Here is a 24355-nt window from a genome sequence, read left to right on the forward strand (position 1 = left end):
AGGTCATGGAGTTAAAAAAAAAAAGGTAAAAGATCAGTCTCCGCCTTTAAAGACACAACTCTCTTTTATGTACGCTTCCGTATGTTTGTCTCAGGGAACAACAATGGGTCCGTCATGCATGGCATGATAGGTATAATAAATATTCATCATTTCATCTGTGTCTACACAGATTTTTTTGTGAAATCAGGAAAAGACGGAGCTATGTTTCGCTGACACCCAAACCACAGTATTTACTTTTCAGGCCACTGCCAGACATCCAGGGGATTCGATTTCTTGCCAGAGCCCTGGAAAGCTCCCTAGTTAGGTGCTTCCCTTCAAGGGCAGAGGGGAGGGGTGCGGGGTCAGTCAGCCCTCTACGGGTCTGTTTTCCAAGCATTGTGGTTGCCATGCAGCAGGGGGCGCTGCAGTAGTGCTCATTGTGGTCCGACCAAGCCCAGCACCCAGCCAGAAGGGGGCCAAGCCAGGAGGAGGTGTGGCAGGCAGCCCATGGTCCTCTTTGGTCTCGCAACTTTAGTACCCAGAGCTCGTCTACACAGGCCATTCTTCTACACCATAATTTATCAGGTTGGACGCCTTCCATCCAGTCCTGCATCCGGGCGGAAAGGAAAGGGCATTAGCTTCCCGCCTTCTTCGGTTTTGAGGATAGCGCGGCACTGGGCTGCAGAGGCGTCTCTTCTCTGTTGCCAGAGTCAGCCTGGGAGTCCCCCTGAAACCTCGAAAGGCCCCCGCAGCTGCTGCGTGTGTGTATGTGTTTCTTTCCTCTTTTGGGGTCCTTTCTTTTTAACCTGACCGCGGGAACATTTTCCCCTCATACATCTTCCTATTGACATTTGGGACAACGGTAAGCTCGGAGCTGAAATCTCTCCCTCCTAAGATGCCCCTCAAGCTCTCCAATACCCGCTCCCTTTCCGGCTCCCGCACCGTGAGCGTGTGTGAGAGGTCGCGTAAATGTTTGTGGCAACCGAGGCTGTAGCCCTCGCCAAACCTGTTCTTCCTCTCCCGGTCCCCAGAAGTCCCTCCAGCTGACCGGACTTAGCCTGGCAGCGCTTGGCACACACAGCGCTGGGGCTGATATCCAGTCGGTGCCAGGCGTAGCCAGGCAGCGGCGGCGCGAGCGACCGTGAACTCCTTGGTGTCGATTCTCCTGCAGCTCCCCCTCCCAGGGCGCACTCCAGCAACCCCTTTGGGCTGTCTTCCAGCAGTCGCCTTTGGGTCCCGAGGGCTTTCCAGAGTGAAATCGAAGGTGAAAGAAACAAGAGGAGGGCTGGAGGTGGGTAGGAGGAGCCTCGGGCCGAGGGGGAGGTGGGAGGAGCCCCCAGCCAAGGGGGTAGGATGGGAGGAGCCTTAGGGGAGGATCTGGGTGGAGAAAGGGGCCGGGCAAAGCCGGGATGGAGGGTTGGCCACGCAGGCGCGGGGGGCCGCGCCGAGAACCCCACGCGGGAGCTTCTGGAGTCTCCAGCCACCGCTCCTCACTTCACTGGAGAACGGGGCTGGGGCGGGGAGGGAGCTAATAAAGAGTGAATGAGCGGCAGCCGCTGTGGCGGCCGGAGTCAGCCCGAGCAGCACCGGAGCCTTGCGCCCGGGAGGCGGCGAGGGGAGGCGGTTCGCCTTGTCCCTCCCACCCGCCCCTCTTTCTCTCTCTTCCTCCAGCTGGTCCCAGAACCCTGCTGGGTCCAGTCCCTCTGCCCCCATCCCGCATTCTTCCACCTCCTCCGAGTCCCACTCCTCACCTAGGGCGCCCCGAACTGCCATGGGTTAGGGTGGGGGCCGCGAGCCGTGCGAAGGACCAGCCCTGTGCATCCGCCGGGGGGCGCGGAGCGCGAAAGCCGCCAGCCGCTCGCGGGCGCTGGGCATGGGGAGCGTGGTGTGAGCCCGCATCCGGAGAGGACGCAGCGGCTGCGGAGACCGGCGCGAGGAGGAGGAGAGCGGTGGATTGCAAGGACCCGAGGGAGGAAGGGAGGGACAAGAGGGTGGGGAGCTAGGAAAAAGTGAAGCTGGGAGGAGAAGGCGGCGGAAGGTGGGGATTGATGCTTCTGTTTTTTGTTGCCGCTGCTGCCCTCGCGCTGGGAGCCGAGCCGGAGGGAAGGCGGTGGAGAGATGATTGCAGAGTTGGTGAGCAGCGCTCTGGGGCTCGCCTTGTATCTCAACACCTTGAGTGCGGATTTCTGCTACGATGACAGGTAAGGGGTCGGAGGGCTGCATGGGGACTCCGCGGCGGCTCAGAAGCTTCCCGCTTTAAGGCTGAAGTGCGTCTTGGTGGAACTGGTCCAGCACCTGAAGGTTTAGGAGACGCGTAAACAACACCCAGAGCAAATACTGGGGAAGCGAGCGCGCTGGGCGGTCTGAAGGAGTTTGGGTTCCTAGTTTGCAGCAGGTTCTTTCTCTTGCTTATTGGCTCTTGGCGAATGCTTAAGTTTCTTATCGGAAATCGCAGCAATTTGGGGGAACTGTTAATGAACGTATTAAATGAAAAAAAAAAGTCTTAGGTGTTTGTTGGTGGACATTGAGCGATTTTACGTCTGGGCTGGAAGGAAGCCGCTCCCCGCCTCTTAATAGATCTTCCCTGTAGCGTTTCCTTTTATTGATGGGACACTTTTATTTCCCGAGGAAAAAACACACCTTTGACAGTTTCCAAAATAGTGTAAGGAGAGACTCGTACTCTCCTTCAACTTTCCCTTTTGACGTGTACGGTACTTTACTTTGAGCCAAGATAATGCTGCTGATGGGCTCTCCTCTCCCCCCCCCTCTGTTTGGGAGTTTTACATTAGACGTTAGCGATTCTTTTGTGCTAATTGGGGAAGAAGACGCCCCTAGAGACTGAAGTTGTCTTCTGCATTTGGGCTAGTTTGGGTGGCTAATGAGACCTAAACTGTGTTGTCAAAGAAACTGCATCGATTTCTGGAAAATGTCACAGTTGTGCTCGTGTCTCTACGTATTTTTTAAATGTTGTTAGTGTTTAGAAACTGATGAAAAGCTCCAATAGCCATTAGGGGAAATTCCAATTTGTGCCTTTCCGGTGACTTAATCTGATTACAATTAAAACAGATGCATAATTAAAATATATTAGGGAGAACAGCACGCCTGGCTAAACTTATTAACCGTCCTGGGGTGTTTCATGCTCCATTGAAATTAAACCATCCAAAAAGTGAGCACAGATTTACTTTGACAGCTTTTCAACAGCCTCTCTGGGCTATGGAAAGTGAATGGATCCCCAGGGTCAGGGCAAGGCAGAGAGTGAACTTAAGCAAAGTGGTTGATAGTGAGGGGAGGTGAAGGCAGAATCTTCTCTGGGTGATAATTAGCCATTTTCTGTATTCTCTGGTGTGCCCACTCTCCGGCTAAAAGCATGTTCGTGGATATATGCTTGAAATCCGTGACTCTTGGTTTACACCCACATGTCTGTTATGAAGTCCCCTGGTAATAGGTGCAATGAAATAAAGCAAACTGTTCTTCATGTATCTTATGTAGTGTCTGTCAGAAACTGCTTGATAAGGAAGCCACTGTTAGACATAAACTTTTCCTCAACTTTTAAACAGTGTATAGATTTAGCAGTTATGATACATGCTCTGAGAAATAAATGGTATTTGCGTAAGAGTGAGGTCAGCTGCTCTGTTCCTTCCACTTTTGTGTTACTGTGCACCTATTTCTAGGGGATGGGAAGAAAAAGCTCTTCCAACGATGGGTGACTTTTCACTAAAAGGAACTCAAGGACTCTGGGCAGTTCTTGGTTCTGTTGGGGACAGTTTGAAAAGTAATCATTTAAACTGAGAATAAAGAGCTTGGGAAAAAAAGTAACTTCCTGTAGTATAGTATGGTTGAACACTGGGATAAAGCAAGCATTCCCGGTGTATGCTATCCTTTATTGCTGGTCAGTTCTAAAAGTACATATCAGAAGAAAGTATGCTGTAAAAGACGAAGGCATGAACTAAACTAAATTTGCATGTACATTTTTCTATAGATTTAATGCTTATTATGTGTTCTTTAATCATCAGTCAGTCGTGTTAGGACGTTGTAACTTGGGGAGAATAGTGTGAGACGATAAATTAGTTGTGCTTTGATGGTGGGTATGTTACAGGTTGGGTTGCAGTGTCGAAATTCCTGACTCCTTATTTAGCTGTGTAGATGAACCTCAGGTGATGAGTTGTCCGTATCTAATTGGTAGCTTGCTCAATATATGATATATGGACATTATATGACCATGATGATGTTGAGAGCCTGTAAATATAAATTGCACTTTGCTACAAATTGGAAGTGTGTGTTAGTCTCACTTTCTTAGTAGCAGAACTGCACATGTAGTCCTATACTCATTAGAGTCTGAAGTCTTAGCAGAATCAAGCTTGGTTTTTATGTATCCTAGAAATTCTGAAATACCTATTAATAGAAGCGTGGAACTTACTGGATGTCTGCATAGCATGCACAGGTGTTTCAGTGCCAAGGTGCTCTGTGAATTGTGGCTTTTCGGATATACTTTTTATCTACCTCCTCTAACTCACTGGTATGTGGAGCGGGAAGAGAGCTGGGGAGTCAAGTGGAAACTGGAGGATGATGATAACGTGTTTACTTCCACTGCCCCGTTTCAGACGACAAAGACTCAAGTTTAAAACGTGTAAACTGTGTCTGTGGATTCCAGTCCCCCCCCGCCCAGGAGCTTTGTGAAATAGAGTTCTAGAAGGAGAGAGGCCAGTGCTGGGAGCAGCTCACAAGGAGGGAGATGGCTCTTACGCTTGACTTGCTTAACTAAATCAAGACTCTGCATTTTAGCTGAAGAATCTGGCATTTGCTGTAGGAGGGCTTTATATTGCTTCAGCTTAAACATTAATGCTGTGGTACTTCTCAACGTTATCATTTCTTTTAAATATAGTGATCAAGTTTACTTTGTAAACTATATCTATAATTTCTTTCACTGTTTGATGTAGCTTGGTTGAGATTAAGTGGTAATCTGAAACTTTTTCATAGCAAAATCGATTTCCCTGTGGTAAAACTTAATATTTTGCAAGTGTTTTATGCTAAACTTAAGAATATGGCTAGGATGTGACGAAACAAACAGAAGAGTAGAATTCATCATCTCTGATGAAAAAACATATAAAGTTTCAGCTTCATGCCCCCCTTCATCCCCTTGCCTTCAGTCTAGGCATGATTGTATTGAATCTTAAATTGTGGTTAGAGTACAATTGGAATGATAAATATACGGTCTTTGCCAAATTTTAAGTCATGATGAATGTGACTTTTTGAAGGACCCTCTCATTTTCTGGAGAAATTTGGTGTTTAGGTCAGTGGAAAAAAAAACTTGCTGATCCCAGGTTCTCTGCTCTCTTATATATTTATTGAGGATCACATTGCATCATTTGCACTATATCCGCTTTAAAAATACTACTCGAAGTTTTGCATAGAGATGACACTAGAGGAGGAGTCCATTTACTTCAGAGCAGCAGGACGCCGTATCCATTGTTTTGTAGTCTGATTTCATTTTGCACATATCACCTAATTGGTGGCAAGCCCTTTACGATATATAACAAGTAAATAAGAAGATGATACACCTAATACATATTTTTATTCTTGGGTGAATAAGATCATGCATTACTTAAAAAAAGGTAATTTGAGTTTTTGGAAGTGGGAAGTGGGTTTGTGGCCGCTTTGAAAATTGTTTTCCTTATTGCCCATTTTGCATTTGTTCAACCCAACCTTGATCGTTAGCATGACCTTTGGGTTACTTAACTATCTCATTGTGCATCGATTGTGTGAAATTTGGAGGAAGAACTCCACAGCCGAAATTTCTATATTTGAACCAAAACTACCCCAAATTCTTACTATTGCATTCCTACTTTAGTTACTCATTTGGATATAAATATAAATCTATTTTTATAGAGATATGAGTTAATTTAAAGCCGTAAAGATTTTGATTAACAGCATTTAAAATGAAGGAATGAAGGATTTAAGGCATAATACCTTTTTTTTTAAACCATTTTTTCCTAAATTTTATTCAGCTGTTCCTTCTACTTGGCCTTTTAAAGTTACTGTCCATTTGGGTTTTGACCTGTTATGATAAGAATCCTTTATGAAATGATCAGTCACTCTGTTAACTTACCTCTGAAAAAATCTAACAGACTTGCAGTGGACCGATCTGGGATTGTTATCTTAAAATTCTAGTATGTTCAACCATTGATGTCATTCTTGGTATTTAGTAAAATCATGTTTAGGAAGAATTACTCTAAGATCAAGGTATATAAGGAAGAACTTTGCTTTGTATCAAAGGTTGTCTCCTCAGGTCTTTATTGCAAGAAGTTAGTGTGTACAAGGGTGCTAGTTTACTGATTTCCTTCCAGGTTTATGATACACTGAAAAATATGCAAGTGGTTACAGTTTATAGTCTATGAAATATTTTAATATGATATTTTACTTTCTAGCTAAGTTTAGTCAAATCTATGCAGAACAGGTTCACTTTGCTGCTCGAACAAGTATATCTCTTGATAGTAAATTAAAATTAGGTGAAGCCAGTATGGACTACTTTGCCTTACTTTCAGTGAGCCTGTCACATGGGGTTTATCCTAGCAAATGACCCAAATACAAGCACTGAATGGACATGTGTAAATGCCATGGGGAAAATGACGGCTTGCCAGCCATCTATCGCTTAGTTGTCTTCGTGTGTGTGTGTGTGTGTGTGTGTGTGTGTATAGTGCATATATTATAATAATATTATATATGTATGATTTTGGGGGGTTATATTATTAGTTTACATTGTCTTGTCATCTGCATTTAGTTTTTTAGTGCAAATGTGCCCCTGTGGGAACACTGAATTCCCCGATGCCTTAATTCTGAACTAGCTAGAACCTTTTGGATTATAACAACGTGTGTTAGGAGCACAGTTTGTCTTCTGAATCCCTCTGTTGCCGTTCTGTGAGCTAAAAGCACTTATTTAAAATGCCCATGACGTTACAGCTGTTTAGCATAGGCAAAGGGTAGTACATTTCCTCCGGAACAGGCACCTTCATGATATTAGGAAAGGACAAAGTTTACGCTTGTCATTCTGAAAAATGATAAACCTCTCACACTATTGTTCCCACTTAATATGCTTTTAACACAGTAACATTTACCTTTTAAATTTTTTGGTTTTCTTTTGTAAGCTAAATATTACATCAGCTTTGGGTACCTACTTTAATGGCTTCACTGAAGCCACCTGCATGGCAGCCTTGATGGAAAGGACAAATGGGTTGTTGAATGTAAAGACCCCTCCTCTATGAATAGCTGCCCTCCTTTAGAGCCTGGTTGAAAAAGAAGGGGAGAGGCATATCACCAGGAACTGCGTGCTTTCTATTTTTCGTGGGATGAAAAAGGCATATCTTGAATAATTACAGGTGTAAGTGTGCACGATACTAGATGGCTTCCTTGAAGATTTGATTTGTATGTACTTTTGAGGAATAAATGACTCCATTCAATGATTCACTAATTACGAATACTCCTAAACGTAAGCGTCTTGTATGTATGGTGATTAATACAAATGGCAGCTGTTCACCCTTGTCAACAGAGCATCCCTACCTTTCTGTCATTGTCCGACCTGTACTGTAGCTGGTGTTGTAAAGTATTTGAATCTGGGAGTCTGATGATAGACTTGTCAAAATGCTGATAGATTGTCCTTTAGCAGAATTTCACTTGCATTTAGTCATGTTTATTTTGATTGATATTCATAATTTTAAAACTTATATTGGGACTCCGTTGGCTTCTTTCCCAGAACAGCAGTGCTGAGGGTCCATGGTAGGTGGTTTGACCTGGCCTTGTTACTGGTCTGGTGCTCACTGGCACTGTGTTCATACACATGGAAGCTCCCCAATTGTGTCCTTCCTGTTTGTCCAGATGAGTTGTTTTCCTTAGAGGAGAACAGTGGTTGAGCACTTTGCGTTAACTAGATTTGCCTCGACTGGTCATAGGAATTGAATGCTTTTGCCTCAGAGATTTTTTTTTTGGCTGTATTTTCTAGGCAGATAATTCCATCAAGATGCAGCTCTATCAGATTTCTATTGATCTCTTTTCCTCCTCTGACAGTTTAACTTTTCAATCATATTTGTCAGTTTCTCTGGTACTCAAGGTTTCCTAGAATCAAAGGTATAAATGTTCGTTTCAGCCTTTTAGAAACTTTTTGGGATTACAGGTTGGGGTTCAACTATGACTTTTTTTTTTTTTTTCTGTTACAGCTAAATAGGGAAGAATTAAGTAAGCCTATCCACTCAGGAAAATTTTGAAGAAGGTGGGAACACTGAAATGATATGTTTTCAAGATGCCACATGAAAAGTTGCTCTCCTGTTTTTAGAGTAATTTATTTTCTTTAAGGGCATTTCTTAAGGTGCAGTTAATTTGAACAATTAGAAATGATTGTTTTAAAGATGAGATGAACAGAGAGAGATCTTCATTTGCTCAGGTCTAAAAAATTAATATGGAAACGAGATTAGAACTAAAAATTCTAACTTCACCTTTAGATTCCATTTTATTGTGGGATTAAATGAAATTACTAATATGCATGCCACGTTGCTTGAGGCCAGTGCTACAGCATGTTTTAAGAGTACCTTGGTATTTGGTAGAGGAGATGTTGTTTGGCTTGTGATAATTTGATGTAAGCTTTGGTTTCTTGATTTCTTTGCTGGGGCATTGTGTGATATCAGACTGAGGCAGGGTATGAAGCGTGGCACAGCATGGAGTCATAGACAAGGAGGTTGACTAAATTACACGATGTGTCAAGTGAGACATACATCAGTGCCCTTGCAAATAGCAGCTGTGTGCTAGGTGTGGTGGCCAAGTGAAAGGCTTCTGTCAGATCCCTTTGTCTTTGATGATTACCCTTCATTTCTGTGGCATTTATTATAATAAATGTGTCATTATTCCATGGAAACATCATGTGAAAAAAAAAAACCCAACAAGTTCACTACGGGCTTATGATTGTGATTTCATTAGGAAACAATGTATAAAAAAATAATGCCATGGGGTGAAGAGATTTACTGACGTTCGAAACTGAAAAAAATCGCAAGTTTTGATAAAGTGTTTTTTCCCTAACTGTGATTCCAGATTATTGATTTCTTTAGAAGTAGAAAGTTTTGACGGTACTCTCCTAGAAATTCTCACTTGGCATCATTTAGGAGTATTTTAACTTCAAAGGATGTGTTATTTGCTGAAGAGTGGCCACTGGGGCGCAATACGGCTCTTGACATTTTGAACGGTGTTAAATGATGGTACTGAAGTATTTCAAACAGCCATGTTTCAGCATTGTTTAAAAATCCAGTGGGAAGAATGGCAACCCATATAAGCCTGCATTCTTGGAATTCTTTGGTTATTAATTTTAAATGCAGTTCACAAGTTTATAAAATAAGATTTTTTTAAAAAAAGATGAGTAATTTTAGTAAAATTTTTTACAGCTGTGTCTTATGAAATTCTGTTTTCTTTTTTGAATTGCTTGTAAGTATTCTATTAACAGACTGAAAGGGTGCAGACCATAGCCTTGCTGTTTGTTTTTGCTTTCATCTCTTAGTTGGGTTAGATGCCTATGTTTAGGGCATTGTTATAAAGCATATTATTATTGAATTTCTATTATAGACCCTAGATTATAAAACTAGTCTATGAGAGAGGCAGATAAGTGAAAACACTATGGGAAAAGTAACCATCCTGTTTTTGTTAATTTCCAATTTGTTACACAACGAAGGCAGGTCTGCCCTGCTCTTTTCTGTTAGTGGCATCTCTTGGATTAATAATGAAAGTCAGTAGTTCAATTCCTTACAATGTCAGTGCTTGTTGAAGTGATATCCCTGCAAACTGTGTCTTCAACGGGAGGTGACTTAGGTGGTGGCTATAAAGATTGCATTGGTAGGCTTGACCACTTTTCTTAGCTTGGAGAAGACACTTGTCATTACAGAGCCATTTGGGAGAAGTGGCTGTTGAGGTAGGGCTCGTAGTTGAAACGTTCATCTGGGGACCTTTCTCATTGTTTTATAAACTGTCTTTTGGCTACTTTAGCCTTCCTATCTTTGGGTTTTTAAAGATATTTTAAATACTGAGCCTGCTGCCTTGGATTGTAAAAGATGTCTTAAGTCTGAAGGTGGAATGTTTGGGTCCAAATATTTTGTCAAGTGTACTTATTTTAGAATAGGACGTTCCCCTCCTCCTCCAAATAATTAACTATAGGACTGTTCTCTCAAAGCCGTTGAAAAGAGCTCGTTTTGACAAAGCAAGCTTCTAATGACAAATTTTCCAACTACAAATTTGCAGAAGAAAAGTTCTCAGATGATGAAGAAGTTTAATCAGGCAAAAAGACATTTTTATTTGCAGAAATAGGCCCTTTAGAGGGAGGCAATTATTTATAGCTGATGTGAAAAACTGGTATACCTGAATTCATTTGGTAAACCTCATTTAAAATAGGAAGGTTAGTCTATTGAAAAAAAATGGTGCTGAATTGTGTCACCGAATTTATATTAAAGAAAGAAGGTTTTATACTTTAACCGTTACAGGGTAATGTACTGATTTAGCAAAGAAAATGTGAATTTGAGATTCTGAGAGAATCTGTGAAAGACACCAGTGCGTAGCCTGAAATTACCAACTATACTTTGCCACAAATATCTAGTCTTTTATTTAAAATATCCCATTAGAAATGATCTCTAGGTTTGGTTCCTCCTCCCCTATATTTAAGAGTCTTTGTATTTTTTCTTTTAAAAACGGTTTGGCATTTGTTCCATGTTGAACAGAAAATGAAATTTCACTGTTTTAAACCTCTTGTATGTCATCAACATAAAAAGTGTAAACCATTTCTAGGAGAGAGTATTGAGTAGATAATTTTGAATTCATGCCTGACAGGATTGAGGATGCCCATGACAGGCGAGGGGGTTTTAGACCTGCTATTCTCATAACTTCCTCCCTGTCTTCATTCTTTGATATGGATGATTGCCTTTTAGAAACTCTTTTAAAATGCAGTTTAAATCTCTAGTTTCTTGGAGTCTGATGGATCACTTTGATTCTCCTAAAGCAACATTTGTGAGCTGGGCCTCTTGTTGGATCTCTTTCCATCGAGATATATGTATATATTTCTAGAGGAGTGCTTCCCAAACTTCCATCTACCAGCACATCACCTGGGCTGTGAAAATGTACGTTCTGAGACAAATCAAGAAACAGACTCTTAACTTATAGAGAACAAATGGATGGTGACCAGAGGGGGTGGGGTGGAGGAGGGGTAGGAGTGAAATAGGTGATGGGGATTAAGGAGGGCACTTGTTATGATGAGTACCGGAGGTTGTATGGAACTGTTGAATCACTGTATTGGACACCTGAAACTAATATTGCACTATATATTAACTAACTGGAATTAAAATAAAAACTTTAAGAAAGGAAAAATAGATTTAAAAAAATGCAGGTTCTGCCTGGAGTGGGCCTCAGAGTACATTTCTGTCTTTCGCAGGTGCTCCAGCCGATGCTGGTTCCTGGACCACACCTTGAGTCATAAGGCTCTATTTCATTTAAATGTATTACATCAGCTTGGTGTGTTTCACAGACATTTGGAAAGACTGCCTAAATTCCTGGATGGAATAAGATTGAGGATAAGGTGCCTGTTCTCTGTGTGTGAGCTTGGCCATCTTATTTAATCTTTATGTTTCATTTTCACATTTGTTCAGTCACGACATCTTCTTTAAATTGATCAGATGGATTTGAGGTATTGTGTAGATTTTGAAAAGGTAGAGAGCCTGTTGAAATTCTAGGAGATGATCTCTATTGAAATATCTGTCACCATCTTGTATTACAATATCATCTTCTTTGTAACAGTACTGGGGAGACAGATGTTGGATTCTGATTTTGACAAATAAACTGATATGCAGTTGCCTTAGGCTTTGGACTTGACAAATACTGATGCCTACATCGAGTCTCTGTAGTCAGTGCCTTTATTGGTTTGTCCTTCTGTGGAATAATCCCTTGTAAGGAAACTCGGCTCACATTGCATGAAGACTTTACAGACTTTAGGCAAGCAGCAAGAAATAGGTGTTGAGGCAGCTGAGAGTAGGGAAGATAATGATTTCTTAGTGATATTCAGGCACTGGGGTATGTACGTAGGATTAGAAATGCTTGGACTCATGTCATTTTTTTAACCTGGTACCTTAGGCCTTAGCCTTTGGGCGCTTTTGGGGGCTTTCTGGGTAGGCAACTGCCCTATTTATCTGAAGTTTTAACTTCCTACTGATAGACATCTTTTTTTTTTTTTAAAGATTTTATTTATTTATTTGATAGTGAGAGAGACAGCCAGCGAGAGAGGGAACACAAGCAGGGGGAGTGGGAGAGGAAGAAGCAGGCTCCCAGCGGAGGAGCCTGATGTGGGGCTCGATCCCAGGACTCTGGGATCACGCCCTGAGCTGAAGGCAGACGCTTAACACTGAAACACCGAGGCACCCCTAATAGACATCTTTTTAAAGAACTTGTTCTAAAATAGGTAATGATTATCCCTTTCTTTTTAAAATAATGCGCGGTGCGCTAGAAGCGGTGTCGTGGAGGAACACTGGCCGAGAGAAAAGACTGGAATTGCAGTCTTGCTCGTACCACTGTATTGAGCTCTTCCGTGCTCTCAGACTGTCTTATAACGGATCAGGAAGTGAAAATAACAATGGTGACCACAGAGTGAGGATGAAGTAAAGTAGTATGACGAACATTCTCTGTGTGTTTTAAAAAGCTGGGTGGTTATACCCTTTGGCGTAGAGGAACACTGTTGGACCAGAAGGCGAATGAGTGCGGTATCACTGTGCGTTAGCCTCCGAGAACAGAGCTGTGTCCCGTTCCATGTTGTTGCTAACTTTTCCACTCGGAGTCAGTGGTTGAGCTCCTGCTGTCCCAGCTTCTGTTGCCTCCTGAACGCCCCATCCCTGCTTCTCATCTCTGTCCACCCTTTTGGTGAGCAGTCCCTAGTCTCACCGCAGAAGCCGTTTTTGCTCTCCTGTATTTCTTTTCTGTTGCTTTTCCCATGTTTCTGGTCTCTGTGCATGGAGGCTTACTTTGAATAGACGTTCTGGCCAATCTGAACACTTCTTTCCTTCTGCAGAGTAAAAGGACCAATTACAGTGCATCGGGTGTAAATAATCTTTGGTACTTTGGTTCTGCTTGGCAGGCGGTATTATTACTGGGTCCTCATGGTCTCCCTCCTCAATGACAGCCCTTTTTCTTTCGGGAATATGTTCAGATTCAGAGCCCTTCTGGTGGCCCGGTGATTAGGAAAGCTGTATGTCAGATAAGCCAAAGTTTTCCTGCATTGAAGTGTTTGTGTTAATCCGGGACGTCTTGAGACTTTGCAGTAAGGACGTTCAGTACATGTGCTGGATAGCAGCATCTGATATCTAAACCTGGTGACACATTTTTGTAACTAATTAGAAACTCTTTCTTTTAGATCTTTCCAAGCAACAGGTGTCAAAAGTAAGAAGACCACAAAAACTTTGGAGTCAGATAGTCTAATCCCAGAACTATTACTTGTTAATTGTATAATTTTGATTATTACTGAACTCTTTGAGCCTCTGCTCCCTGTTCTACAGAACGAGGGTAGCAATGCCTACTTGATACAGTTGTTGGAAGAATTTAATGAAGGAAGTTATATGAAGTGCCTGGCGGTATCTGGTGTTGTTTAAGATACGTAATAAATCATTCTCTTAATCGAGAACTTATTCATTAGCTCTGTTGCTGATAGTTGAAAATCACTATATAATAACCTCTGGAAATAGCGTAGACCATTAGGGGACTTCTCTTAAAAGCAAATATTGAGCATTTAAACTTATTTTAGTCATCTTTCATTTAGCATTTCAAATAGATGTAGGATAACTGAAAGGGTTCAGTCAACTATATTAAATTCACTATGAAGTTTAGAATTTAATTTTCTTCTCAAGTTAGAAGTTTGGAAAAATGACGTTGAAACTTAACCATTATACGTGTGCACGTGCGTACATGCATGCACACATGTAAATTTTGCTGATAAAATGTCTGTAGTATATACGCAATTAAAAGCACATATGAAAAAGGGAACTATGATGGCTTCCATCTTTTTCGTCAAAATTGATATTCTTCTTTAAATTTGATGATACTGTGCATAGGAGCATATGCAAAATTATAATTTCTTAGCATCTTATAAGAACTGACCCACTCTATGATGTGTATCTTAGACAATGAAAAATCTTAAACAATGAAAATATCGAATTGTTTTCAGGTATACTGTGAAAGATTATGTTGAACTGAGAGTTAGCCCGAATCCCAGAAATACTTATATATGTTTTGTTTTGTAGTGAGCAAAATTGGACATAAAAGCTCATTGTTTTTTGAAACCTTTTCTGGGAAGCTTGTTATTCTTTCTCTCACAAACTTACTCTCTTACCAGGACCTACTGCTTGCATTAATTTACTTATAGGTGGGTCTGCATTTAAGAATATCGATCGATCTCCTGATTGAAACAGATCTTTCACATGTTTGCTTAACATTTTTCTAGGGGTTCCCTATATAAAGAGAACATATAACCTTATAACACTAATAATATATCTTGCTTTCCTTTTTTTTCCTCTTAGATAAAGACCCCCCCCCCCAAAAAAAACACAGGTAAGCTAAGTATATTGAAGGTTTACCATATTGATAACACAGCTTTCTCGTTAATGTCAGGTTATGGCTGTAATGATTCCCCAGGGTTGCTTCCAGCTTAAAACTGGCCATAATTCTAGGGTTATGGATTTGTGTCATTTGCCTAAGAAATATATTTGAAATCGGCTATTTTGGGTAATTAATAATGTGCTAAGTAAAACGTTGGCCCAATTGGTACATATACAGTGGAAAATGAGGGACATGAGTACAACAGACTGTATCAACCAGAGAAGTTTTTACCTCAGCCATAATCATCTTTTGATGTCTTCTCTGTTACTTTATTCTCAGTTGGAATGTTTACCCTGTTCCTATTGATAACTAAATTCTAACAGCAAGTGGCAAGCTCCTAAAAAGGAGAACACTTTTGGTTCTTGCTGGATAGCAGCCTAGTTTTCTCTAGTGCACATCTGTTCCTTGCAACATTTTTAGAATATTCAGGTGAAAATTCACTCAGTGTTTTAATAAACCAGATTCTGTTACTGATGGGTTAAAAAGAATCAGTCATGCTGTTTTAATTTATTAAAGGAAAATAACAAATGGTTTTTGTAGGATAGCCCTCAACTCTCTGGAAGTAATTTAAAATTAGTACAAGAAACCAATAATTCAAGACCTTATTAAACATGCCTCAGCTGCTGATTTTTAGGACTAAACAAAAGACTAGCATTTGGATTTCTCCGGGGTGAGGGTTAGATGGGAAGGTGTGGGGTATCTTTTATGAAGGGAGGATAATATACTATGAAGTAGGATATTCCTGTAAGTGAATGGATTTGACAGAAGTTGACTTGAAGGTTTTGCCCCTTTCTTGCTTATGATATAGTGCTTTCCTTTATGGTATAGAGGGGAACATTATGGGGAAGTTGGGATGAACTTTGTGGGGGAAAAACCGTGGTGCTACAGTAGAAGATGGGTAGTTTTTTGTTATTTTATTTTTTTATTTTTTATTTTTTAAAGATTTTATTTATTTATTTGACAGAGAGAGACAGTGAGAGAGGGAACACAAGCAAGGGGAGTGGAAGAGGGAGAAGCAGGCTTCCTGCTGAGCAGGGAGCCTGATGCTGCTTGATCCCAGGACCCTGGGATCATGACCTGAGCCAAAGGCAGACGCTTAAGGGCTGAGCCACCAGGTGCGCCAGAAGATGGGTAGTTTTGATTGGTGTCTTTGTGAGTTGGAACCAAAGCAGCACGTGATCGCCAGCTTTTCGAGGTGGAATCAAGACAAATTCTTAGGAATGGAAATCCTCAGAATGTAACTATTCGTGGAAATAACTCTATGGTGTTTTTCAGAAAAATTCTGTGATATATTTTGATCACATGCTGAATTTTTGATGTATATTATAAAATAGCAGCTTGTTTATATTTTAAAAACGCTATCATTATAGTAAATAGCTCATCTTTGTACACTTGACATTTGAATTCTGAGAATTCATTATTTGAGGAAGAGAGTTGGGTTTATTTTTCAAACTGAAGCCTGAAAGAATTGGGTAAGTTTAATGTTTAAATTGGGCAGTTTATAAATATATACCACAAACCTTGTGGATTTAAGGTGGGCCATGGGTGGTATTTAAAAGTTAAAATTGTTTTTAATACTAAGCTTAATCTTAAGTTTAAATTTTCATTCCTATTTCTTTTTGTGTCGTCATTGTTTATGAAAACTGGTTGAAAATGAAGTTCAAAGATTTCTTGTAAATCATAAGATTTGACAAGAAACATTATTTACTCTAAACTTGAATATGAACTTAAACACAAACCAGAACTTGGTCTGAATGTTTTTTCTTTAGCATCTTTGGAAGTCTATATAAAAATAGAGTAAATGCTTTGCATGCAGCTTACCTACTGTGTTTGAAGAAAATCTTTTGTGTATGTCTGCAAGCTGTTTGTGTGTTCGGGAAGAGTTTACCCGAACAGACTGAAATTGGTAGAAATAGGCCAAAGTTAACACTGCGGCTATAATTATATTGAAAACTGGAATAGTAGTCTCTCTCAAAATTTTGAGTAAATGGAAGCTGATGGATGATTTCTTTTGTAAAATATTATTGGGTTTGGTTCAAATAAAGAAAATTAATTGTACGTTTTTTGAAAATTATTTATATTTTAAGGATTTTTTTCCCCCCAGAAAATCACATTGGTTGCTAACTCATTGGCACTCTTCACAAACTAACTTCTGTTCTGTATCAGCCTCGATATCAGAAAAAGAAGATGAGTGGAAATTAAGAAAGCAACAAACATGATAAGGAGATAATTGTCTTTCTACCATGTCAACCAAAAGACTTAATAATATTTAATAATCCCATTGTAAATTGTTTTGTTGTATATTCTGAGGCCAGAACTGGTTCTTGTTACTAGAAGTGATGGAAAGAGAAGAACTGTAAGGGTGTGTTTACCATTTAAGTAGTCTGATTTCTGCAAATTATAGTGTAAAATTATGGTAATTCTATTCAAAGTTTGGGAGAGAGATTTGAATGAGGTTTATTTTAAATTCAGGAAATCATCTCAAATAGACACTAGCCTTTGATTTAAAACTGGTAAGTCATTCTTATGTAGAAATGCACAGTCTCCCAAGAACGCATCGGGTGTGGGATGCTTTCGGCGCCTGTCACCACTGTATTCCTTTAGCGAGTGTTTGTAAATGCTTAGCTGTGTCAGCAACCTGTTAAATCTTGGGGGCACCGACCCAGGAGAAGACATTGTCCATCATCTCAATTTGCTTAGAGTCTGGTGGAGAGACCAAGTAAACAGACAGTGTCTCTAAAATAGAGACATGCTTACGCTTCTGAGTGAGTACGCAAGAGGGGTACTTGACCCAGGCTAGGGGGGAGGCAATTGTGAGGACTGACTGCTGAAGAAAAAGTCAAATTAAGTTGATAAAGATGAGAGAGAGGGAGGAGAATTTGGGAAAAAATGTACAGGAAGGAAGGCATAGTGCCCAAAGAGTAGGGCATAAAGCCAGAGGAGAGGGTAGGGAGAGGGAGAAGGGAAAGATGAATGGGTGAAGTAGCCAGCAGCTGGATCACCATGGGCCTTGTGTTCCAAGATAACATTCTGAGAATTGTCTGAAGTAGGTGAAATCCGAAGCAGAGAGACCCAGAAGAGTGTCCGTTTATAGGATCATACAGGCTCTATAGGTTTATATAGGCGATACAGGATTATATTGGAGGACTTGTATTCGCACTGATGGTGAGTGTTACTATAAGTTAAGGACAGAGGTGAAAAAGAAATTTGAGGGTATTAGAAATGGAAAGGTGAAGAAAAAATTGGTCTCACTTGGTGTGAGTAGCTGAATGTGGAGGGAGGGTGAGCGGGTTTCTGTCTTGTGCAAGTGGGAAGAAAGGAAACCCCAGTAGATCAGCTCGGGGTGAAGGGAGGCGGCAGGATGTGCGTACTTTCTTCCATGAGTAAGAGGAGACATGAGATATGAGAACGTCTCTGCTCACAACATGTTCTGAGTGTGGAGGCTGCAGAGCTTGGCCTGAATTGTTGCTAACATGTTACTGGGCCTTTATTTTCTTGGCATATTATGGATTTCGATAATAAGGAGTCTTGGCTGTAGATGTCAGATGCCCAGTTCAGGGACAGTCCTTTTGCTTGTCTGAACCCAAGAGACCTGTTGAGGTTATGAGGCTTCATTTTTTTCATCTCTTTGTCTGGTCATCATGGTTACCGTGGCCAGTGGCAACCTAAACTCTCTCCCCTAGTTCTCCCAGGAATGCTCCAGGAAGGACCTTAATTGCCTGACTCAGGTTACAAGCTCATGCATGAGGCACAGTTGCTAGTCTTTGGGGTGCTTTGGCCAGGTCGAGTCACGTGCCTGAACCTATGGTCTGGCAAGGGAATAGAGAGAGGGCAGGTTTTCCTGTGTCACACCAATAGGTTCACCATAGGGAAAGGGGCTCCGTTAGAAGGAAGGGCAAAGTATTCTGGGAACAGGGGGAGACCACAGATCATGGAACCTGAGATGTCCACTTCCATTCTATCCTCACTACCCTTGAATATTTGAGTAGCACTCTCGGGTGCCAACCAGATGATAAATGCAGTCTCAGAAGTCACGTGGCCTCGCACAGTGATGAGGTGGTCACTCATAGGGGGTAGAACATTTGTGTAGCTCTACGTGTGTGGATTCTGAATTATCATCTGAATCAGGAGTGGGCACTAAGGCCTATGGGCCAAATCCATCCCATGGCCTGTTTTTTAAACAGCCATACCCACTCGTGTGTGTATTATCTATGGCTGCTTTCTCTTTATGAGTGGCAGAGTTGAGCAGTTGTGACAGGGACCTTGGGGCTCGCAAAGCCTAAAATATTTCCTATCTGGCCCTTACCTGAAAGAGTTCACCACCCCCAATCTAAATAGAAACACATACACTTAAAATTCCTCTAGCAATCTTACTGATCCCCGAGAGCACATCTGGCCACTCTCCGGGGTTCCCTAACGTTGGTTGGGAAACTTAGGTGTAAGATACAACTGTTAGAGTTACAGCTCGAGGTCAGACTTACTGATGTAAAATCGTACTGACTTTCCCTGAGATGGCACTAGAGGAAGCCCTGTCAGGTGACTTTTGTCCAACCATGGCACGGACCCCACATCTCCACGGTGGTGACAGGCTTCGTCTTCACTAGTGCCCGGATCCTGAGCGTGTTGGTGAGCTGTGGCTTTCTTGCAACCATGGGTCTTTGTGTGCTGGTGCTTTCTGCCCCTGCCCCGAGCCCCAGCAGTCCTGTTTGGCCTGCAGAAGTGCCTGCTGCTTGCTAGCAGAGTGGAGGCCTCTGGGATGCTTGTGTAGCTGTTTGGAGACCTGGCCCCCGCCTGCCTGGGTCGCCCCAAGCCTGCGTTTCTAAGCAGTTGTTGGCCAGCTGTCTGCTGCTTTGTTACATTGTTTCAGCCTCTGCTTCCTTGTGCTCTCCAGGTGTTGTGCTGACCTCCCCGTGGGTATCTGCCTTGCTCTAGCTCTGCACCGAGCAGCTGTTTGGTATGCTTCTGCTCTCCATTTTCTCATGTGCTCTGCCCACTGGTCCTGATTTTCTGTGATTGAGGTTTTTTTTTTTTGTTTTTTTTTTAAAGATTTATTTATTTACTTATTCGACAGAGATAGAGACAGCCAGAGAGAGAGGGAACACAAGCAGGGGGAGCGGAAGAGGAAGAAGCAGGCTCCCAGTGGAGGAGCCCGACGTGGGCTTGATTCCAGAACACTGGGATCACGCCCTGAGCTGAAGGCAGACGCTTAACCGCTGTGCCACCCAGCCGCCCCCTGTGATTGAGGGTTTGACACTTGCAAAGTGACTCTGCATCATTGCTTGGTTGTTGACAGCCTCGTCTTGATGCTTTTTTGTTCTTTGGGCTCCCCAGGAGGCACCCTTGATAAGATGTGTTCAATAACTCACTGCCTTGGTTGGGAGTTTTTTTTTCTTATTGGCAAAGAAAAAAGTCACATTTTTTTTTGCTTTGAACCGGATGGCCATCTTCTGCCCTCTTTGAGAGTCCCCATTTGTTGGATGGTTGCAGTTTGGATACGGTCGTCCTCAGGTTGAAAAATGGGTGTCAGGACCAGGATGGCCTCCTGTAGGATTGGAGCCGATTCTTATGCTTTTCAGGAATGTTGTTAACTTATGGGGTTAACTTATGGGGTTAAATGTGAGTTCTACAAAATTGTAGTCCCTGGCTTTTCAAAATATATAGCTCAAAGGTTGGCTTGTGGATTTAAAATGATATGTAGATTCATCCTTATTGAGTAGTAAATGCTGCCTTTGGTATTATTTGCAATAGTGAATTTGAAAAATAATTATGTATGCATATGCAGTGAGACTCTAAGACCCGATAAATGACTGAAGTACATTTTAGCCAACAGCTACCTGTTCTGCTTAAAAACAATGCCAAAAATCATCTTATTTTGAATTTTCAATAAGAACCTCTTAAAAATTCTTAATTCATAACCAGGTAGTAAACATTTTCTATAAAAGCAGATGTTTAGGTAGAAAGATTGTGACCTGGAGGTAGTGTAATCAATTTAAAAAAAAAAAAAAGAAAAGCTAGGGGGCACCTGGGTAGTTCAGTCAGTTAAGCATCTGCCTTTGGCTCAGGTCATGATCCAGGGTCCTGAGATTGAGTCCCCTTGCTGAGCAAGGAGCCTGCTTCCCCCATTCATGCTGTCTTTCTCTGTCAAATAAATAAATAAAATCTTTAAAAAAAATAGGCTAGAAGAGACACATTAAGTCAAATGTATATTATAATACTTGTTTAAAGAGTATCATAATATTCTGAGTTTGGGGAAAGTTCAGTCCTAATGTTGAATTTTATGAGTAGTAGGTAATCTATATGCATCTATATGCAGTTCTCTACTTGCCATAAGCCAAAGAAGAAACAATCAATTTACAAATAACACAGAGGCAGTAAATTTGTTGGCAGCACTTCTGGGCCTGTTGTAATTCTGTAGTTCTTTCAATATGCAAAGTGGTGAATTGCTGATGTTGCTGTGAGCCAGAGATATGGTGATATGTGAACGTGTCCAGGCGGCACTTACATTATGTAAGGCTTGGAGGTATTTTGATACCACTGAAATACTTTATGGGTGTAATAGGGAAATGTGAAATCATATCCATAAAATCAGCATTTGTATTGAAGCTTGCCTTCCAACTCACCTTTCAGGTTGAAAGGTTTTGCTTGGTGCTATGTGATCAATTGAGACACAGTCCCCCTCTGGCAGGGGTTCAGGTCTGAATCTAGGCATCTTATTGGCTCTACTCTAATCACATTGATCACTTCGAGCTATCATCTAGGAAGACGTGGCTTCCAACATGGACGTGCTGTTTTCTCCCACGAAGTTTCAGATTTCGTCACAATCTCCCTTTCAGCGGCTCCTCTTAGATCCAGCTGTCCTAGTTTATCTCTTTGGCTTAGTCCGCGGTGATTGCTGTAAACAAGTTTAGGCTTGGGTTGTTTTTTCTGCGAGGATGCTAATTTCACTACTAGGCAGCTCAGTATTTCCATTTCAGGTCACTTCCAGCTCACCTGTGTGTATGTCAATCTAGACCTGAATAAACTGTGACCACTATGAATGTGATAAATTGAATAATGAATGTAAAAAGAGAAGCATTTAGATGGTGTATATTTTAATTCTCCAGGGTAATAAGAAATTGAGGAAACAGGCGACGTGTTTCTTGTCGAAGAGATGAGAATCAGGTAGGACGCATCATTGACTCATGGGTGCTGTTGGGTATTCAGTTTCTCAGTCTGGCACTGAGTATTACAGTGGGCCCGTCAGTGACTCGTCTGAACCTGGGATTGCTCATCCCTGAAGAGGACAGTAATTCCTGATCTCATAGTGTTGTTATGAGCATGAAATCCAGTTCAGCTTTATATGTGTTGTTTGCGTCCAATGTGTCAGGCGCTATGTGAGTGGAATGGCATGCAAACGGTGAATCATATGTTCTCTGGTCTCAAGGATCTCAAAAACCGGCGTGTCAGTCATCACATATTTTGGTTTACTACACCAGTGACCACTTTGCGGAGGTATGAGAAAATACAGCGGGGGCCTGTAGGAGGAATCTGATTACCTTGGAAAGACTGGAAAAGGATTCCTGGAGGAAATGTCAGGTCGTTAGGATGGCGGACCCTCAAAACTAGGGCTGCAGAGCTTTTCGTGTGTCCCGAGCGTGGATAATGGTGGATTGAAAAAATAGTAAGCTGCAGATAATGAGGGAGGGGGAGGTAGTGTGACTGAATATGGTGAGGTTCCAAGATGGACTTATTAGTGAAGTTTCCAATATGAGAGTCTGAAGATGGAAACAAGAGCAGGGAGAGGGTGCTCTGGCTCCTAGCCTCAGATCTTCCCGGGCCATGGGTTCATTTGAGAATAAAGTAGCCTCTGATTTTGAGAGTTGTGTGGAGAATGGCATCCTACTGGCAGCAAGAAGTTTTAGTAAAGGGTATAGCTATATGAAAATACAAATAGTATCCTGAAAAACTCCACAACAATAATTAGGCATGACATAGATTATTGTATCTTTTTAATAATTATGTGCAAAGTACAGTAAGTTTTTTACATATTTTTTAGTTAATCCTCTCACCCCAATAAAGCACTTACTATGAATAAGGAAATGGGCTCTGCGAGGTTAAGTAACTTGCCTTAAGGCCATTGAGCCATTCAGTGATGAATCAGATTTGAACCCACACGTGTCTGTGTCTGAGGCTCAGGCTCCTGACCCCAGTCTATTAAAGCATTAGAATAGATGAGCGCTCAGGACATCTCAGTCCGAATCCTGTTTTTTTCCCATGAACTGCTTGAGGTTGCACATTTCCTTCAGCTGGGGTTTACTTTGTCTTACCCCATCTTGAGATCACAGCAGAGAGATGACTTGTGCTTTTAATGCAGCTTTCTTTGGGCCATGGATCCCTTTGTCCAGCTGGTGAAACCTATGGATATCTTCCCCGGAATTGTCTTGAATGCATAAAACAAAACACACAGAAACCCAAAAACTGAGATACAGTTATCAAAATACTAAAACCCCAGTTCATTATAGTAATATATATTCTAATGTATTAATCCATTTAATAACAAAATCAAGTGGCAGATCCATTAGCTGTCATGATGTCAAAGTAGTGATGAGTATAAATGATTTTTCTGAGAAATTTGCACTGACTCTACTGTGATAGAGAAGCATCTGTGATTCCTACTGGTGGTAAAGTCACTGCCATGGTGTGCTGTTGCTCGTAATTAAAGGCAATGCTACATTTCCTTAGGACTAGAGAAAGCCAAGATGTATTTTTTTTTCCAGTCAAGTTCATGGGCTCCTTAAATTCTCTGTGCATCCCAGGATGAGAACCCCTGGTAGGATGAGAAGGCATTTATTAAGATGCTATGAAGAAACAAGGCAGAAAATAAGGATAACAGGAGTATAGAGGTATATTTATTGGGCTTTCACCTCTCTAAGCTGGAGGAGTTCATTTGGAGTAAGAAGTTTGAGAGTCCATCATTGACTTCAGTTAAAGCCCAGAACCTAGAGTTATCCAATCCAGGATCATACAAGCTAACAAAGCGTTGGGATTTTGTTTGTTTTGTCTTGGAATTTGATTCAATATTTTATAAATTTAGGGGTAGCACTGGGTAGCTTATGGTCATTAAGTCTGATTATTAGCTTTGAGTTTTGATTAATAAAATGGGAAAATACATTGTGAAAAGACCAAGGTAGGCATAAAACCTATTGGAAAGCCAGGCCTTGAGTTGAGTGCAGTGGGTATACTTAATGAGGTCTATGGAGAAAATGTTGGAAACTGCTGATTTAGATAATCTCTAATACCTCTTTTAACTCTGATTCTTTCACCCAAATATCCTTGATATTTATGGCATATTGAAATACATCTAGTTTTCCATGGATTCTGATGAAAGAAGAGAAAAAAATGAAAACAGATGGAAAACCTAAAAAGTAGCTCTTGGTTGATTGACAGTAAATGTGGAGAATGCTTTAGAAAGGAAATGAAACGTTGTCTCCAGCAGATGGGAGTGTGTAAATTTTTCCTCCACATTAGAGCTAGAAACACTGTGAGTGGTGGTGGTTCAGAAACAGAGGAATAGAGAGAAATATTGTATGATTATCATCACAGGTAGGAGTAAAAGAAAGGGTTCACATTTTTATTAAAGGCTCATGCCCAAAAGAAAAGCCTTTCCTCCAAGAAGTAGGTCCTGTCCTTTCTTCCTCTTTATTTTTCATGCTTTGTCTTCAGAGCACCCTTTATCTGTGTCTTCATC

At 41.4% G+C, this 24355-nt stretch overlaps 1 protein-coding gene across 1 annotated transcript in view; it reads left to right on the plus strand.

Moving 5' to 3' along the window:
- Positions 1-1988: 1988 nt before the first annotated feature.
- The window catches only part of TMTC2 (transmembrane O-mannosyltransferase targeting cadherins 2), a 388624-nt gene continuing 366257 nt past the window's right edge, over positions 1989-24355 (plus strand). The window contains exon 1 of the mRNA XM_008683605.1: positions 1989-2180. Coding sequence (XP_008681827.1) covers positions 2098-2180 — 83 coding nt within the window. The 5' untranslated portion in view covers positions 1989-2097. The remainder of the gene's footprint in view (positions 2181-24355) is intronic.

The sequence above is a fragment of the Ursus maritimus genome, unplaced genomic scaffold, assembly GCF_017311325.1.
Source record: "Ursus maritimus isolate PB19 unplaced genomic scaffold, ASM1731132v1 scaffold_21, whole genome shotgun sequence".
Taxonomy (NCBI): Eukaryota; Metazoa; Chordata; class Mammalia; order Carnivora; family Ursidae; genus Ursus; species Ursus maritimus.